The 20,388-nt window shown below is 37.6% G+C and overlaps 1 protein-coding gene across 10 annotated transcripts in view; it reads right to left on the bottom strand.

Annotated features, from left to right (window-relative positions):
- Positions 1-2,482: 2,482 nt before the first annotated feature.
- The window catches only part of KAT6B (lysine acetyltransferase 6B), a 113,044-nt gene continuing 95,138 nt past the window's right edge, over positions 2,483-20,388 (bottom strand). For 6 of the 10 annotated variants that reach the window (XM_030486636.1, XM_030486639.1, XM_030486640.1 and 3 more), the window contains 5 exons: positions 12,846-13,077; positions 10,592-10,751; positions 9,709-9,975; positions 8,155-8,464; positions 2,483-6,384 (listed from right to left, as the gene is read on the bottom strand). In XM_030486636.1, the coding sequence (XP_030342496.1) occupies positions 3,899-6,384; positions 8,155-8,464; positions 9,709-9,975; positions 10,592-10,751; positions 12,846-13,077 (3,455 nt within the window). In that variant the 3' untranslated portion in view covers positions 2,483-3,898. The remainder of the gene's footprint in view (positions 6,385-8,154; positions 8,465-9,708; positions 9,976-10,591; positions 10,752-12,845; positions 13,078-20,388) is intronic. The other 4 variants (XM_030486637.1, XM_030486638.1, XM_030486635.1 and 1 more) reach the window with 2 other exon arrangements.

The following is a 20,388-nucleotide window of genomic DNA, read 5'->3' as shown; positions in this document are numbered from 1 at the left end:
GTTTCTATTTACCACACTGTATATAAATGGAGTTTGTTTCCATCAACTAACCTGTGTGACGGATAAATTAAAACAGCTTAGAAAACTAAAATATAGTCAGCGATCTAAAGTAGAAGTCTTATATGTTTAGAAGTCTTCTGCTTCTCCTTATATCACATGGCTTCTTATGAAGTTCATGAAAACAAACAACGAAACAAGTCAATCACTGCTAGGAGATCAGGTAGCTAGAGTGCAGTAACACTTACCATTCCTGTCTTTGCGTATGGGGTAGAGCACAGCTTTCAGAAGTATTGGTCATCCAGCAACCTCCAGATGAAGTAGGTTCTGCTCCAAAGACAAGTTTCTTCCCTAGAACGAGGTCTTGCCTGAGGCACTCTGCTGGTGCAGCTATGCCAATTAAGCAATTCTGAAGTAAACATAGTACTTATTTACTTCCCAGCTTTTCTCCCTACCATTCTCCCGGAACCAGTTAGACTAAATCAGAAAAAGCAAAAGGTCTGGAACATGTAGCTTCCACAAAGGAGGCAACTCTTCCAGGTAGCTAATTACCTAACAAGTGTTGGCAGCATTGACTTCACTGACAAGCCAGGTCTGCAAACAACGTAGATGCAGAATGAGGAGAGTTTATTTCTTTCTTGCAAATCACTAGTGGTATGAAGTATTCTCTGTTTGCCAAACCAAAGACTAAGACTGCATGGGCAGGGAAACCTCCTGCATTTCACAAGAATCATCTGTTGCAACTCTATGAAGAATTCTTTTGAGATACCAAAAGAGCGAGCTAATTCTCAGCTGGGATGGTGCTAGAGCACACAGTCAAAACAGACACTGCAATGGGCACACAATACATCGAACAGGTACATCTGTCAAGGAAAAGACAGCCTTCTTATACAACAGAAGTTTCAGTGCAGTAATGCAATTCACAGCTAAACAGTCACTACGGGAACAGACGAAGTGAGAAGCTATATATCCTCTTGAAAGGAATTCAGTTCTGAAACAAAAAAACATTGGGAACTTGCCTGTTGCGCACACAGAGTAAGTACGTCATTGTCCACCCAACCTGTAATCCATATATTGCAAATACAAAATTTTAGCAACATGCTGGAGTCAGGATGCTCTGTTTCAGGTTCGCACATACTGAAATGGTAAGAAGGTCTGATTTGCCTGTATGGGGCAGTCTTGGAAACCTGAAACTCAACAGGAGTGGATAAAGACCCAGGTGTCTTTTTCACTCACTGTAAAAACACACAAAAAATCACAAAACATAGTGCTACTCTGAGATGCAATCATTGAAGAAAGGTACAAAGTCTTAGTTATACACACTTGAAGGCTGCACTTTAACTGTGGAGTTCAGTTTCCCTTCCCCTAAGCATAAAAAAAAGGTGACAGTAACTTTGTGAAGATGAACACACATACAGTTTAAGCACTATGAATACTCTCTGCCTTCAAAAAGCAAATTTGACAGCGTAAGTGCATGAACAACATCTATGTGGTACTGTGCTCTCCTTATCAAGCATTCTCAACTTCTAAATCACAAGTTACTCCAAATTACTATTCAACCAGCAACGGTAGATCCCGTTCAGATCCGCTACTTTAGACTGCTGCCTCATCATGCTGGAAATGAACAGGTTACCTTCATGAATCTGTAGTATCAACTTCTGGATTTGGCAACACCACACACTCTAAGGGTTTTATTTAAAGAAATGCACATTTCTCTAACTTCTGAGCATATAAAATATCACCTATAAAGGTGCTTTATGTACTCGAATGGGGCCATGAGAGTTTTTAGTCAAGACAACCAATCGTCTCCCCTTAGCTAGTAAGCTTCTTGCAGTGGGCTAGAGGGGGGGATTCAGTAGGAACATTCACATGAGAAGCATTTTGAAAGTTTCTTACATGGATTTTTTCTGGTGCAGGCTCACACACCCAATTTACACTTGGTCCACTCCTGAGCTTCACGTATAGACAGCCTTCTGATTTTTACAGACCTCTACTGCTAGATTAGAAATGTTCATATATGTATGTGTTTGTGTGTGCACATGTACATATACAGAACTCGGGTTCAACACAAGATTTGCATTGTCTTGTACTCAGCAAGAATGACAAAGGAAGAGATTACAATTCCATTGTTAAGATACAGTTCAAACACCATGTCTGTTGCTATCATATACCCTTTTACAAATATATAAACACTTTCTATAGGAAAGATGTTTCATACATTAAATATTGACAACCTTGTAATGTATTAAATACATATTTATTCAATATTTTATTAAGATTATTAAAAAAAATAATCTTAGATACTCTTTATTTTCACAAGGTGTATGCAATTATGATGAGTAACCTACACTTAGGCTCTAACAGCCTAATCCACACCCGATCAACTTTAATGGGCTTTAGATCAAGCATGTGAGAGCGCTATAACAAACACTGTTTCAGGAGGTAATTCCCATGCAACATCAAACTATGACAAGACACAAGAGGCTAAAAATGGCTCATCATAATTTATTTTATGTTAAAATGTACAGCTTGGGGGGTGTTGTTTTTTGCAGTTTTTATTTTTGTCGCTTGGGTAGTTTTTTCATGTTGATTTTCTTTTTAAGTGACTGACTAAAAAGGTAACAGATAAATACAAGAGTGTCACTGGGTCCTATTTTTACATGTATCAAGCCTCTTCTGTTCGGCCCTTACAGTCACTCTGTACAGGTACAAAGGCTACAAAAAAGGAAGCAATATAAACAGACACAAATAACTTTTGCCTTTTTACATGCGATCTGTAAGCTTAGTTTGAGCTATTCACACGCTACTGCTCTATTTTTTCCCTTAAAAAATAACTCCAATATTTTATAAAGATAGAAAAATCTACAGATGGAATGAAAATGTAAAGTTAGAGGCATTTCCATAAAATAGCAACTTTACACCAAATTCACTACTTTTTTTTTAAATCCTGCCAAGTATCTGGACATATATGAAAATGTTTCAAAACTTGACAAATAAACACTGAGATGTTTCAATCAACAAAAAAAAAACATAACAGTATTTATAAAACAGAAAGCTGCCTTTTTTACTACCCCAGCCCCAAAGAAACTGGTCACAAAAATGGAAGAGAGTCTCAACTTTACACTAAACATACAGCAATAAAACCCTTTGAACTAACCAAAATGTGAATAGCTTTTGCAGCTTTTTTTTTTTATTAATTTTTACAAGTTTTATAATTAACAAAAATATAGTTCTGTTTTTTTTTACCCCTCAAACTAGGGTAACCTAATCAAGGCAAAAAAATTAAGAAATGGCTTACTGTTAAGCACAACACTTGTACAGTACTACAAAATGCACTGTCACTAACAAAGACATTAGCGGCATGCAGAAGTGTCACCTTCAGAAACAAAATAATACAATAAAATAACTGCTAAAAGGCATTTACATGTGGGGAAAGGAGAGAGAAAAAGCTCACGATCCAGTACTGTCTGATAGTTTTGGAGTCTATTTTATCCGCATTTTTAATGGGAGCAGGCACATAAAATGGCTCTGAACCATCAGCTGCTGTGTTAATTGCAGTTCATAGAAAGAGTTCTTCCTTTCCAGAGAACTTCAAGCTCAGTGAAATAAAAAATGGAAAACCACTTAATTCCCCCCAAACAAAAAGCTTAATCCCACAAAGTTAAAAAGGAAAAAAAAAAAAAAAAGGAAAAAAAAAAAGGGGAGAAACAAAACAACAGAACAAAAAATAAAGAAAAAAGAAAAACTTGTATAAGGCTTTCTGCTGCATACAGCTTTTAAATGGTGCCAACAAATGTTTTTGCATTCACACCAATTGCTGGTTTTGAAATCGTACTCTCCAAAAGATACTTGTGCAGATCAATCCAATATGCCAGTTGGGTAGTCTGTCTTTCCAAAGGGCCTACCTTCTCATGTAGGATCCATTAAGAGACTGTTTAGACATGCCTGTATTCATGTAGCCATGATGCCCCGGAGGAGTGTACATCATGTTACTGTGGGGTGCTGTCTGCATTGGTTGCTGTGCATATGGCTGGGTTCCCATCATCCCCATCTGCATCTGCATAGGGTACTGGGGTGTTTGATTCATATACCCATGATTACTGTGATATCCACTATTCATCATTGGCTGGGACATACTATAACCATTCATAGCATTAAGGGTATTCATATTCATGTTCACTGAATTAACATTATAAGCTGGGGCTGGCATCAAATTTACACTCATGTTCATACCACGCTGCATTGTTAAGGTCCGTGTGGGCCCTTGCATGGCCACAGTCTGTGAAGCACGCCCATAGATTTGTGGCTGATGGGCTGCAGCAGCAGGTGGCAGTGGCGTGGATTTGGTTCTCACAGAAACGTGACCTTTGCTGGCCATCTGAGTCTGCAGTCTTTGGGTGTGGGATATTCCAATATTCGATGAAGCCATATTACGCTGCAAGAGGGGAGGTGGTAAATTCATGGGAGGAGGAGTAAGGTTGGGGGGAGGGGTCATCGTAGCCTGTGCTTGGGGTCCACCAGGAACAGCATGTGGAGACTGAGAAAGCTGAACAAGCCCTGTATTACTTAAGGGAGTTGACAAAGAGGCACTGTTTGCATAGGAAGTTACAGCAGCTGAATGGCTGTAAGGCAAAGAATGATCCATAAGCGTGTTAGTTAACTGTTGCAGTTTGGCAAGGCTGAAGGTGGCAGATGGCTGTGAGTAATGCCCCGCTCCAAATTCACTCTGCCCCATTCTTTCATATAATCCAATGTTGGCATTGCCAGTCTCAGGGATTTCAGTTAACTGCATAGGTGGTGTAAAATTAGCGGCCATGCTGCACTGGGATAACTGTTGGTTGCTGCTTGGAGGCCTTTCAACAACACAACCTTGGGGAGATTTTACATTACAAGTGGGAGGAGAACTGATGTTTGTTTGCATCATACTGCAGCTTCCATTAATGCTAGACATCTGCTGTGTCACTGCACAGCTACTCTGTGTTAGGTTACTAGATGTGAGGCTACTGTACGAGCAACTGTTTTGAGAAGAGTTGTTTCCACAGATACTACTACCCATTGTAGAATCATAACTGCTTGGGTTTTCGTAGTTTTCTGTTGTGCTCTCAATGCTCCCTAAGTCACTAAATCCACTATCCACAACTTGTTGCGAATGATCAGAAACTGAGGGAACATCCATCATTGGGCTGGTCTCCATGTTCTGTAGAGACGGCACAGAAATGGCACTTTGATCTGGGCTGATCTGAGCATAGCTGTTCTCTAAAGGAGCAACATTTGGACTATTAACAGAACGAACTGACTGGCTGGGATGAGAGTGCACAGATGAAACTGGGCTACTGTGGTCAGACTGCTGACAATCATCCAGTGTGGTCATCTGGGGACTTTGGTCATTATGGGTATAGTTTTGCAAGCTTCTACAGGCCTCTTGAGTCTCTGCACAGTCCTGAAACGTATCTTCGTGTTCACTTGATTCTTGGGTTAGAGACTGTACTGCTTGAACTGTCTCTGAATCAATCTCCATGGTCTCAGTACTCTCTCCTTTGAAATCGGAATGTAATTCTTCACCAGCTTTTTGGTCCTGGTTGTTATCTGTATGATCATCATCAGATTCAGGCACTGGGTCTGAATCTGTAGCAAGTTCTTTCTGGTCACTTTCACACTCATCGGCTGCAAGGTCAACACCACAATCCATTAAGTCCTCCTGATGTGAATTACCAGTTTGAACATTTACGTCTAAAAAAGATTGCTGTGTTTCCAGCATTTCTTTGAAAGCTTCACCAGGCAATTCCTCTTTCTCCACTTCTGATGAACCCATGTGGCTATCATCTTCATCATCTGCATCATGATCCTCATTGTGAGATGGTTCTTCATCCTCTTCCTCCTCCTCCTCCTCCTGATCATCCAAATGCACTGACTCCTCTTTTTGCAGAAACACCTCTTCCGCCTTCTCTCTTTCTTCATCTTTTGAATTGATTTCACCTTCTTCTACATTGCTTTCTTCTTCCCCAGCTTTTATTGTATCATCTTCTTGTTTTTCAAAGGGTTCACTGGGTGGATGCAGAGGTTCAGGTTCTACCTCTTTTACCTCACCATCTGGTGGCGGTAATACTTCAACAGGCTCTTTAATCACTTCCTCTGTAACAGCAGTAACTGAGCAGGGTTTGTCTTCAGCTACTTCCTTTTGTTCCTCCACCAACACCTGATAGTCAGGCTCCATAGGAGTCTCGGGTGGAGTGTATAAGTTGAGCTTAAAGCCAGGTTTTCTTTCTTTGCTTTGCCTCCATTTAGATGGACCGCGCTTAACTCCTCTGGGCCAACCCTGCTTACTCTTTAAAGGTTCAAGATTGTCTTTAGTGCTTTCTTCCAACACAGCTACGTCCTCTGTATTATCTTTGGGAGGCAATAAATAGAGACAAAAGAAAAGTCTTAGCTTGCACAAACTAAACAGTATTTCAAACATGAACCCAAAAGTAATTTATAAACTCAAAACTTATTAAGAAACTCTGGAACAAGAGGCATAAACAGATCTCAAACCACAACAGAATGACATAATATCTACAGCTTAAACACACACAGATATGTAAAGTGTTCTTGTTTAGTGGCCTTTTGACAGTGACTGTGAGAACCACCATTTAAACACTAGAAGAATTCCAAAGATTTAAGTCACATGTAAACTAAATCCTAGTATCTTTTCATGGGCAGCATATCATGACACAGCTCATGGTACATGACAAATGCAAAAGATAATTAAAATTAAACACAGTGCACCTGAATACTAAATTAATCCACTGATAGTTAAAAAAGAAAAAACCAAAACACACCCAAGCAAAAAAACCTTCCCAAACACACAAACACATTCATTCCTTTTCTCTCTTCCCAGATACCACCCAAGTACACCAGAAAAAGGGAGAATTCTCATAATATAACATGCTATGCTTGGGAGTGTAATGGCTTCAGCAATATTCCTTTGCCAACTTCTGCCTCTCACTGTAGTGTTATAACACTCCTACAGTCAATTAATGTGATGACATTGTTCATGGACAGACACACGGTATCAGTCTAGTTGAAGAAGTGCAAATCTGACCACTGCGACATAGCTGGAACAGGCTGAATTTGCTACTATTAGTTTAATTCATTTCTGTTGAGAAGCAGGAAAAAGTGCTAATATTCTAATGTACCTGTGCACTGGTTTGGAACAGCACCAACATTTGTAAGCATGGTTGCTCTAGTCACACAAAAGCTGTTTAAAATACAAATCAGTGCATGATCCCTCCACTGAGGATTGCAAAGATTAAACTTCCCATGCAATTATGAAAATACTAAAATAGTACCCACTGGCTTCTTAGAGAAAATATACAGATCTGAGAATCCAGCCATTCATTCTGGAATTAAAACTTATAAGCGTAACTTGAGAGCCAGGAGGCCAAGGGAGGAGTATATGTTCAGAACAGCTCATTAGTAGTTTCACTCTCCATCCATTACCTTTTCTGCCAGGAAACATCCCTGAAATCAAACTAGATAAGCAGCTTTGTAAGAACATAGTTTTAACTACCTCTTTCCTCTGTGGATAAAAAAAGATAGGGACCCTAGTGCTGAGACCATAGTATGCCTAGTGTAGCAAACACTTCACTGAATTACAAACAATACTGAAAGGAAAGATATTTGTGTAAATCAAATCTTACTTTTGCTTGTATCCTTTACTAAGGATATAAAACCAGTATTGGACAATATTCCAGTGATACCCCTGCTATGTCGAGCATTAAATGCCCTGCTGTAGGGACATAAAAGTTGCTTCTGGCAACATGACAAGTACTGCAGTGCTCAAGACTAAAAATCACTTGCTTTCTGAACACAAAAAAACAGATTATAATATTAATGGGTCAGGAATAACAGAAGTAAACACAATCAAACCAATACATTGAAAATCTGAAGTCATCACTGAATTCTAATGAACTACATGAAATTAATGGCTCCAGTAGCACCTCTAAGCAGGAATCATTAAGACCATATGATTTTAAGATCAAAATGGCTAAATTAAAAATGGCTAAATAGATCTCATTAAAAGATTTTCAGATTTTCCAGATTTATGACAAAAATAAACACTTCCTTTGAAGGCCACCGACTGAATTTTGTGAAGATATAACAAAATGTTCAGCTTACTTGTACAATTGTCATCACTCCTGTAACAACAAGTATCTTTCTCTTCCTTGCTCTGCTCTTCCTCCTCCTCCTTCTCCTGTTTCTGCTGCCCAGGCTGATACTCAGAAGCTTTTCTAATCACAGGCTTCAAGTCATCATCTTCCCCATCCATCTCACAGGTAGGTTCCAGCTGTGGCATGGGACGCTCTTCATCCGAGTTATCAAATGGCTCATTCAACACCTCTGTTGTTTCAGAAATTGTCTCTGTTGTAACACTGCTATTAATCCTTCTGCGCTTACGCCCCCTTTTCTTTTTCAGTATGAAAGGTCTCTGAAAAATAATTCCACAAATATAACTCTTCCTACATTCCTGTTTGTTAACCGACTGTGGGCATAAATAAATATGTTTTTGTAAAGTGAGTTTACAATACTCTGTTACCTGATTCAAAAAAAAAATAAAAAATCTTATGTAGACAGATTCTAAAAGTGAAATGTAAAATAGGTATGCACGTACACATGCACACAACCTTTCTGCAGGCAAAAATTACAACTAGAATTTTCTTCATACCGTAGTGACTTCTACCTTCTTCTGTCAAATATTCATAGCAATATTACCTAAATTGTACTTACATATTTTTCCACTGTAGATACAGAATTGCCCAACAACCTTCACATGTATCAAAGTTTATACTTCTACATTTCTGGTTTCTGCTATTCTAGAAGTATGTATATAGAAAAATAGGTAACAGCAAAGGAAGTGAATCTCAAGCTTCACACTGGTCTCAACAATACACTAAAATAATCCTCTAGTTGGCTGCTATGAAGAAGAAGAACTGTTCAACAGTTTATATTTCTATTATTATACATTCTCTCAGATTTACAGTAACTTTTAAGTTTGCTCAACTAAAGTATAAAGAAAGAGACACTTCAGTTCCTTAATTCTCACCAGACATGTAAATACATATAATAAGGCCAGTGCTTTAAAATTTTGGGATGCTTAGCTTACTAACTTAAACCATTTGAACAGTTGATTTTTCAAGGAAATTAACACTTAATAAACACTGCAGTAACCAGAATTTCACATCTAAATCCCTTGGAATTTAGAAGAATATGGGTAAAAAAAACCCAAAACAACCCAACCAAAACCCCTTTTAACAGCATTTGCTTTTAATAAACAGTATTCCCCTTTAAGGAGGACCTGTATTAAAAGCAAGATGATAAACCCCACAAGCTGGACTCCATCTTAAAATGAATAAAGGAATAACCATTACAATATTGAACCAGTACCAGTGCCAAACAGCAGAGGGCAATCACTATTTTAAAAATTAACAGAAAACTCTGATTTTTTTTTTTTGTGTCACTAGTATTTTACAGTTCTGTGAAAAATCAAAAAGATAAAAGAATGGCTTGAGAGGAAAAACCAGAAGATGGGAGTTGTTCAGTGTCCAAACAATACAGAACAGATTACAACAGTCTAATAAATGTTCATAAAAGACCAGATTGTTATTTCAATAGTAACTATTTGATTGAAATCAGAGATAAATGACTTGAAACCAAACCACTGAAGTAACACACCTTTCTTTTTATGGCCAGGGACTGTGGCTTTGTCAGCCGGGGAGGCGAATTCTGCTGACTCTCATCCCCGCCATCCTCCTCACTGCTCTCCTTCGATTGCTCTGTGGATTGCCCTCGCTCCCCCACCACTGCCACACTTTCCGGAGATCGCAAATATTTATTTTTAGATTGTACTTTTGCAGGTGATTGCCTACTATTACTTCTCGTGGAGAATATTTCTTGCTCTTCCTTTTCCCAGCAGCTAGCTTGTTCCATCAGACGCTCAGCCTGAAGGGTTGAGGTTAAAATAACAGGTCACTGAAACAGCATTTACTTAACCATATCCGTTACGTTCAGCTAAAGAGTTACAATAAGTCAACCCTGATTAGCACTGCTGGCTAACCTAGCAACAACATTTCAGCTGAATCATCTAGTAGCTCCTTTACAACAGTTAGGATAACAAACCAAAGAAGATTGCATTTCATGGGATATTTAGCACTATTAATGATGCAGCGAATTGATTTAAGTCCTTTAGCACTACACTACATGCCCACTGACTGGATCACTTTGAGCAAGTTCATAACACAAAGAATCGATTGCCACTGCAGCCCCTGAGCTCTGCACCAAATTTGATCTGATTACATGCTCTTCGACTACCTCGAGTGATAAATACAGCTGCATGACAAGTGATTCAATGTTTTAAGTTTTCATATTCATTCCCCAAAAGTTACCATGTCGCTGCACAGCCTCCAAAAACTGTGCATTACAATAATATCAGTATCCTCTAGCATTAAGCAGTGGTCAAAGTTAGAACTGCTCCAATTTAAGACAGCCTAATGCTGAATATTCGGAGTAATGAAATCCAAAGGAAGGGAAATTCGGCATAAGAAGTTGCTGCTATTACCTCCTTTTCTGCTTCTCTCTCTTCTTCAGAAACTGCCGCATTGGAAACTAACAAAGGAGTCCATCTCAAGCTTTCAGGATCTACTTCATTGATACGTGGATTTGCTTTCAGTTTCTCCATATGACTTGAAATCAGCTTTTCCCTTCTAATAATTACAAATCTACAACCCAATAAACAGTAATTTATTTTAGAAAGTGATCTCCCCAATCAACCTTCCTACAGTTTAAATCCTTTCCACAATAAAAAATAGATGGGTAACTAAATGGATACATCAAACTGCAAATATCAGCTGACACACATAGATAACATGCTTATACTACTGTCTGTTTACTAGGAGGAAGTGACGAAACAGAAGTATATGAAGTGAAAGCTCAATACTAAACACCACCAGGGCAACAGAGAGGAACATAAAGGTTTTATAATACTCTAAATCATGCAGGAGGTTTAGTGTTGGCACTTCATTAACTGGCAGAACAATTTCCAATTTTAATATGACACATAAGCATAAATAGAAAACATTGTGGATCATCAAGTAAAGAGTGAGAAAATAATTAATATTACAACTGAAGATGGCAGCTGACAAGAAAGCAAGTTACAGGTTCTCTAACGATGCATAAACATGTAACTTAATCCTGTGCCGATGCAGTAGAAAACTACTAATTACTATGAAGTAGCATATCAAAAGTAGGTGAAGACTAACAGAAAGCACACTGTGCTAATATCCTAGCACATATCTCAGAGTCCCCTGTTACAAAGAACTATACAATTCCAAACAAACAAAAAAAAAACAAAAACAAACCCACAGTGTTTTTTAGCAAGGCTTTCAAATGCTGTAAAAATCAGGTAGGTTAAATGACAACATTGCTTTTCACTGAGAGAATGCCTAAAAAAAAAAAAGCAGTAATTCAAAACCAGGTGAACCCTTTTCACAGAATTTTAACAAGTTTCTACTTCACTGCATGTGAGAAAAATTAACCAAGTGTAGGAAATCATAAAAAGCCATACCCCATCTCCAAGGTTAGTCTCTAGCAGGAATTTCAAAGATATGATTTCTTTTCCTGGCTCAGCCACTGACCTTCTAGATACCTTTAGCCAGGTTAGTTCATGCCCCTGTCTAAGCTTTATTACTTGTGAAAAAAGAACTAACTAACCTTGTTCATAAAGTACTCTGAATTCTGCAGATGAAAAAACATTATTTTCCAATGATGTGTCAGTATTCAGGGTCTACAGTAATTTGTGACAGGGCAGAAGATGCACATACTACTGGATTCTACCTTAAAATGCATTTATCCCATCAGGTTGTCCATAAATACCCCAGAAAGTTAAGGTTTCAATGCAGTGACAGCACTCCTCTTAATACTCTCATAACACCATCCCAGCAAGCCAATCTCCTTTCTGAACACTTGCATTTTTACTTGTTCAAAACTTCCTAGCTTTGAATACTAGTGCTGGTGCACATGAAAATTACTGAAGCTGAGCTATTCCTGATACTCATTTTTTTGAGCAATCCACTGTCTGCAAGGCAGTTTTGCTTATTATAAAGTTTCTGTGATTGGAATATCCAGTAAGAATTACTAAGCTCTTCAGAAACACAAATACCATGGAAAGTCATTTAACGCATTTTATAAAAAAAGAGCCTGAACAACAAAAATACCACACTTAAAATGCGTAGTATCAATCAAGATCATTAAGAATTAAGATATTTACAAAACAGGCCGTCAGCTTCCTAGTACACTAACATCAATCATAACATTAAATAGAAATTTGCATTCCCAGTACCTTGGGCAGGAGGACTTCATGTAGAGCTGATCAGATCCCATGGCTTGTGTGAACTCAGTCATGATTGAAAAAGGGGATGTTTAGAGAGAGACTGCCACCCACAAACCCAGATTTTTCTCTCACTGGTATTCAAAGATATTTGCAAACAAGAGTTGAGAATTGTACTTACGGAAGATGATACTGAATGAAACAAAACTCTTCACTGAAAATACTTCAAGGTGGCTGCACCCTTCTAATAACCATTAACATGAAAAAGGATCCATTTGCACAGGGAGAAAAACTCTTTATGCAAAACCCCATTAGCAAGACCTGACTGTACTCACTTCTTCAGTAAGATGGTTATCATTCACATTAAAGTTTACACAGACATTTTTCACATCAACTATTTTCTAAGTAAATGAAAAAGTGAATGTTTGGTCTCAGTATTTTTAATTCCCCCCCACCCCCCTTTTTTTTTTAAACAAGATTCACTGACCTATCTTCTCTTTTATCTATCATGCTATGCTGCTGCAGGGTTGTGGCAATATCATGCGGGCACATTCCAGTAGCTCGACTCATTCCTTTGATGCTGATTTGTTTTTCATGGTGGCAGTTAAGGTATTCTAATATGACACTCTTCCAATAAGCCAAGTATGAGAGACGACCCAGATCAGACAATGGCTTTTCAGGGGATCCTGCTTGACCCTCTCTTCTAGAAAGTAAATAGCCTATAAGGAAAAGAAACAGAATACCTTATTGAGATAACAAAACCAAGCAATTTTATCTACCCCTTAAGAAAGTTAGTATTAATAGAAAGATCATCATGACTGATTACATTATCAGCAACTCTTGGAATTGAAGAAAGTCTGTCCATGAACGAGATTGGTTTTCATCATTATAGCGTCATAGTAAAAGACTAAATCCTTCTAGGAGACTCAGACCTCCTAGAATCAAAAATTAAACACACACACACGCCCCCCTCCTTAATCATAAGGAGAAAAGAAAAAAGCCAACACATTTCAGAACCAGTCTCATCATACATGATCTCATTTAGAACTACAACTGTCTGGCCTTCTGAGGAACTTCTACATCTGAGTTACATCACTGAAGCCAAGAATTTTCAAAAGAATCTCAAGAGGAAGTGTAATGGGTAATATCATTTCAGTCATTTTTCTTCAAGAAGTCCCAGGTGACATAAGTTTTTGATTAAACAGTTAGTTGTTGCATTTCAGAGGTAACATATAATTCACAAGTTGAATTACCAGGGGAGTTACTTAGAAGAAATAATTAGAAAATAATCTCCCTTAATGTTTAAGAACAGTCACATAATTCCAATTCACAGTCTTCAAAACCAGTATCCAATCAGCTATTATAAAACACAATATGTTCCTTTTATAGTCTATGCATGTTGTAAGTCCTTTTTAACTCTCTTCAGCTTTAAGAAAGTTCTACAATTTAAAGAAGAACACACCCACCTGGTGGTAAGAGAAGTGTCGTATTTGCCACCATTAAAACTAATTCAAGAATAAAACCCCACAATTAATAAAATGTATACTTTCACAGTAGTTCATCCCTCCATGATACATATTCTGCACTTTACAAACACTACCAAAACATGGGCCTTAAACACCAGGCTTATAAAATGCTTATTCCAAAATAAGCATGGACATCATGCTTATGGAATTACATTACTCAACATCATCTGGAATCCACCAACATGTACAGTTCTTCTGCCTTCCAATATTCTCAAATACTTCTTTTTTTAGTTGTAATCCCTCATTTTTCAAAGATCATTTTAACACATATCTAGTACAACCACATCCCATTTGCTAAATAAATCCTCCTGACTTCTTTACAAAGTTTCTTCTAATTAGGTTAGCTGTAAATTAAAAACATATGATTAACATCCAGCTTTGAGTGAAGCAGTAGCTGTTCCCTTATTCTGCTGTATGCTCTACCATATACAAACTGTGCACACTCATACATCTGTTTTCTCAAATATATAAAAATATGAAATACATGCACACATACATGTGTATTTACTCAGCCTCAAATGGTCTCCCCATTTTCAGGGGCAATGCAAAAGGTCCATAACAGAACTTGGAAATCCGAGTTAGATGTAGTGGTCATCACACTCTAACTTCCAGTTTGCTAAAGATGTTTACAGAGGAAAGCAGACATCCTACTACATTTGAAGTGGTCAGTAGCAACATAACTACTGAAGTAAGCCGTGTTCCCTATCTATTAGCATGACTTATGATAAAATTGTCAGATTCTTTAGGAGGAATAACATCTCCCACATCTGCCTACTTCTACATAGCACGTAGATGACTACATATGACCTTGTCCACATTTGCATGGTACCACCAGAAACTCAGCAAGTAAATTTTTTCTGTTTTACAGAACAAACACTACCTTAAAACTAAAGGAAGGTGTTTTACCATGTGAAGTTGCAGCGTATTAAGGTTTCCTATAACTAGATGATACATCTTAGTACTACAAGTAACTGTTGTCAACAGAAAAAAAAACCCCAAAACAAACCTCACATTCAAAACCATGTTGCATACTGAACAGCTTCAAGGTAAGGAACTTTATTACTTCTAACTGCGCAAAAGGAGACCTGTAGCATATAGCCTATTCTGCATGATTTTAGGCAAAACTTCACCTGTACCAAGAAAGAATTTTGAAATAGCTTGTTTACAACACACAGCAATAAGTTTCATACCAAGACATCGTTGCCAAACTGCAGCAGTTCAAGTAGTGATAGAAGTCTCAACACAAGAAAGGAGAGAGAGAATAACTTGCATTTTTAAAATAAATTCACAAGAACTTACAGCTGCTTCAAGTAACTTTACAGTTTAACCTACCAACTTCACACTGAAAAAACTTGCGCACAAAGTGTTTGTAGGCTGTTTGCAAGACCTGCATTTCATTCTTGTATTTCATTACACTTTATAATCAGTTGGACAAGAACTTTCTTCCTCTGCTTCCATTTTCCTCATGCATAACAGGGCTGTAACTATAATTTCTTGTATATATCATACAAGGCTTAGTAAGAAACCAGTACTAGAGTTTGAAATCATTAGTTAGGCAACCACAAGTAACTTTATAGTTCTACTATTGTATCCCTGCTCATCGGATCTTACCAGTGGCTGGGAACTTTGAGATTGGTTTCTTAGTAGTCATTTTCTCATATTTTTACTCTACATTAAAGCAGTGAAACTTAACCTACATGGCAATAATATCTGTCTGTATTCTTCAACCATTCTACAATATACCTATGCTTACCCAAGATACATTCTATAGGATCAAAAATAGAAGCAGAAGTAACAGTCTCAGTTACATGTAGTGAGCACTGATTGGAAAGTTTCTCTTAAGAGATTCTGTGATTTGAATGACATCCATTAAATTAAACTTACCAAAGAGACGCCAAATAATTGATCTAAGCTGCAGGTAAATAAAAAACACTGATCTTGGTTTCTTGTGTATCTATCCTGAAGCATCTGAAATGAGTACAATATGCCCCTGTTAAACACATACCCCCAGTGTCATTGTGTCTACCTAATCTAAGTAATGGATAGCCACAAGTTGGAAACTTGAAAGAACTTTCTTAAACTATAACCCCTGATATCAGACTATGAACAAGAGCAACATTCAGAGGACAAAACAGAGCTCCTCCCCACCCAGCCCCCAAGAGTAAACAAGTCAGACTGTAAATTACACATACACACAAAATTTAAAGAAAACCCAAAAAACAAACACAGAAACAACAAAAAAAACCCAAACAATAAACCCCCCCCCCAAATACACACACAAAAAACCCCAACAAACAACAAAAACCCCAAACCCTCAACAACAAAAAAAAATATCCAACCAACTCCCCAACAAAATATATAACCTAATCTAGAAGAACCATGAGTTGTCTATCTGGAAATGTGAGTGATACTATCTCAAAATTAAATAGCCAAAATACTGTGAATGGTTTTTATTTCTTGCATTATCTCCAGACTTCATAGTGAAGCAACATGCCACATGCAATTTACAGCCTTCGATTTTTGTCATGCAAACTTCCCCAGAACCACTAAGGTTTTATGGTATTCAAGATTTAAAACAATGAGAAGAAATTCAATCCGAGAACTGTGTATGACGCATGCATTTTATGCCTCCAATAAAAATTTAGGAGATAATCAGACACTAAAACATAAAGAGACTAACTTGACCAGTATCTTGCAATTTCAATCTATATCATCCCTAATATGTAACTTCCCCGAAATAGCTACAGCGTGGTCCACAATGCTGTAGCTCATGTGAACGCTTATGTGAAAACAAAGCACTTATGTGAAAACAAAAACTTTAATACATCTGTGTCAGTCTCCAGAAACTTTCAGTTAATTACTGATATTTTTATGTTCAGTTCTGTCTCTTGAAACAAATTAAACAGCATGAGATCAGAGGTCTGTCTTGATAGTATACCCTTTTCTGTCAGTGGCCAACAGAAAAGAAAAAATATCCAATGGATACACTAAAACAGGCAACTAACTTGTGACACTCGCATGCCAACAGAATTAGTCTGGCTCTGGCCAAATAAAGGGAACCCACCAGATGTGTATCCTCCTCACACCGTTTGGCATTTTCTAAGAAGGTGGTATGACTGGTAAATACCATTGCCTTCTACAAGCAGCACAGAGTTTATCTTCCTCCTCCACGCATTGCATTTACCTATGTGCTTCCTAGTACAAGTCTTTATTGTCATGTCCACTAACATGCCTGGTACTGATGTGAGATGAAATGACTTGTTTCTCCCCAGCTCTCCCCTGAAAATCTAAAAATCAGCACCATATCAGCCCCTTTTCAGTTCTGTGGCACAAAAGCAGTTTTATGCATACAAGTTATAAACTGCCATAAGCAGCTATTTAAGTCTCCAAATCACCAAGACACATCCTTCTTTCCCTGCCTTACATACTTCTAAATTTCACTACCTTAGCTTTCTAATACTAAGCATAAATCACACCACAGTTTTAAATATGTCAGATACAATTTAGCTTGAGACAGCTGAATAGAATTTTATTATCTATTGAAGAAATAAGGACTTGTCGCTTTGCTTTGAACACTTTAGCAAAGGCAGCTCTCAAAGCTGTAAGATGACAGATGAAGATTACATAGAGGCCACTGGCATAGGAAGGAGCCAACAAAGACACTAAATAATTGAGCTGGTAAACTAAGAATGATCAAGAGAACAAAAACTAAAATTGACAGAAAGAAGTCAAATGAAGTTTGAAGATATTCTTTAAGGACTCACCTGCAATCTGTGTGCTCCCTACACATGCTTTATATTTTATAGCAATGAACAAATCAATTTACCATTTCATTTCTGATGAATGGTCAAAGAAAAGAGTTCTAGCTAAAAAAAAGTTCCGTTTCTTCGAGTATGTTTAAGATTGACTACAATCATTACAAAGCCATCAGGTTTTCAAATCAGTCAAGTAACTTAACCTGATTCAAGTAAACCACAAAACCAAAAATCCCACTCCTGTCCTCCCTTCCCTCCAGCCCATTTGTGACCTGGATGCAGGTGTCTGAATTACACTTGCTTGTGCGCATGCAAGAGAGCATGGCTGCACTGTGGCTCAGTTACATTGTAGCATGCATACTGCTCAGGATTAAATGAACACTTCCATTAGTGGTTTCCTATTCACCAGAGAAACAGGAGAATTTAGCCAACATGAACGTTTTAAGCAAGTGTTTTTGATGTAATTATATTTACTATTCCTATTAAAAAAAACCCAACAACTTTACAACCTGGAATAATCCCACAAATGCCGTATTTTATATTAAGTGCAAACATTACTTTGTTCAGCTTGAGTAATCAATAATTGGTTGGCATCCACATTTTGAAAAATAAAGAACTGTAGCAGATTAGGTTCTAAGAAGGTTAAAATGAGGGCTATATTTGGCTTGTAAAGTTAAGCGTATTGTCCTCTTTTTATGAGATTATCACAATATCTCTCGCAGTCTCCACTAGGCAATATTATCATACATTTCATTGAAAATTCAACACAGCCAGAATACAATCCACCCAGAGCCTCCTGAGGCAGTTTCAAAGCAATCTACTCCAAAAGATGCCAGCAGCTGAACCTAACATCATTAACTGTGTTCTCCTATCTGCATCTGACAGATCAACCTCACCACACGCAAGAGACACTGTGATGATCTAACCCAACTCCTCCACTCCCTGAACTTCACTGCTTACAGGTAGGCAGGTTCTTTGGAACAGAGTGCCACAAAGGCACTTCATTCTTGTGAGGGCATCATGTATGATGTTCAACTACTGTTTTGAAAATTGATTGCATTGTCTTCAGCAGAAACAGATAGAATCAGCAAAAATGTGCCTGAATGGTAAATAAGAGTACTGAATCTCATTCTGCACTTCGATAAGTACTCACAGATTGCAGTTTGTTTCTCCTATGCCACTAGCAACAAATTCACATATTTGTTTTTCGCTTATGCAAGTTAAAAATTAAAACAGAGTCTTCACAGTGGACCCTGAGTGTAGGGATTCACGAGTTCTGTGTTTCAGCTAGGACACATTTTTGTTTGCTACAAAAAGCTGGAAATAATAGTTTACACTGAAAAGGTTAAAAGAAATTTATCGAAGAGTCTGTGATCTAAGAAACAGTTTTATGTATCAATCACAAAGCACTGGAGACAAAACACAGTTCTGATCCTATTTAAGAAATCATGTTCAATATCACTTTCTAGAAAACCAGTAATATTAATCTCTCTGAAAAAAAAAGTTACAAATACTACTGAAGAATGTCTGTTATGTTCCTGTAACAGAGACAGAACTCAATTCACAAAAAAATCAACAAAAAAACCCAAAACACAGAAGACAAACATCTTTAAAACTAGGGTGTGTCCTACCAGGGTATTCCAGAGTTCTCATCTTGGATCACTCTAGCTGCTCCAGAGAAGACAGCTCTTTACTCATATTTTGCAATTCAAACTTTGATCTTCACTTTTTTTTTAATCATCTAGAGATGAGACTGGATTCTACCTTAAAGAAAAGCTGCAGACAAATGCAGTTTTTTGGTGGGGTTTTTTTTTTCCCCAAAACCAGGACCACACTGGTGGTAGTTTAATGCAAAAAAAGAAGTAGAGCTTTACTTCATAGCAAATATTCATTATAAATGAGAGATGTTTACGTTCTGTTTCAATCCTATCCATTCACAGAACTATTAATAAACAGAACACGCAAAGCTCTCATAGGAGCAACTCTTACAGAGCACATGAACTGTAAAGAAAATGCAGTGTAGCAGAGGTCCTAGACAAGAATAATGCTGAAGAGTCTTTCGTCAGTAACCCTGCCACTATAACCTACTGGACTTTGAAGAAGAGTGGACTTGGCAAATAAGAAATCCTTTTCATCAAGACAGTTTCCTCTTGTACGTTTTAGGCTATCACTTTCCATGCTTCCTAGCAATACTGCTTGATCATCATAATGGTATCTTGCTTCAAGGAGGAAACTTTCTATTGTGAATCTTCATTTACATGGAAGAAAAAGATTCTCCACCTTTTTAAAATACAAAGCATCAAAATTTAAGAGAAGTATCATTGCAAAAACATTAATTCATTGCTTGCGGATTAAAATAGCCAAGAAACAGACGACACCTTATTATCACATCTGAATGATCTTCCAATATTTTTTAAACCCAAAATGTCAGACGTTATGCTTGTAATAGGTAATGACTGAGAACCAGGGTGGAGAATAAAGCATATGAAGGATCAATTCCAAATTTATTAACCTTAGCTTCCAAAATTAATTTTCTTTTGTCACTGTAATTCGCCTCATAGCAAAACACAAAGGCAAACTTACATGTTTCCAAACTTGCCCAAGCCTTGCCTGCATAGAAAGCCCATTTTAAAAAACAGGTTTCAACTCACAAAAAGGAACGACATAGCTTAGACTAACTGTTAGGTTGTCAGCTCTCAGAGTCCCGAAGCAGCTACTGAGCTCCTACAACATACAGCATGTCATAATA

Source organism: Strigops habroptila, chromosome 5, assembly GCF_004027225.2.
Source record: "Strigops habroptila isolate Jane chromosome 5, bStrHab1.2.pri, whole genome shotgun sequence".
Taxonomy (NCBI): Eukaryota; Metazoa; Chordata; class Aves; order Psittaciformes; family Psittacidae; genus Strigops; species Strigops habroptila.
This window is presented reverse-complemented; position numbering and strand designations above follow the sequence as displayed.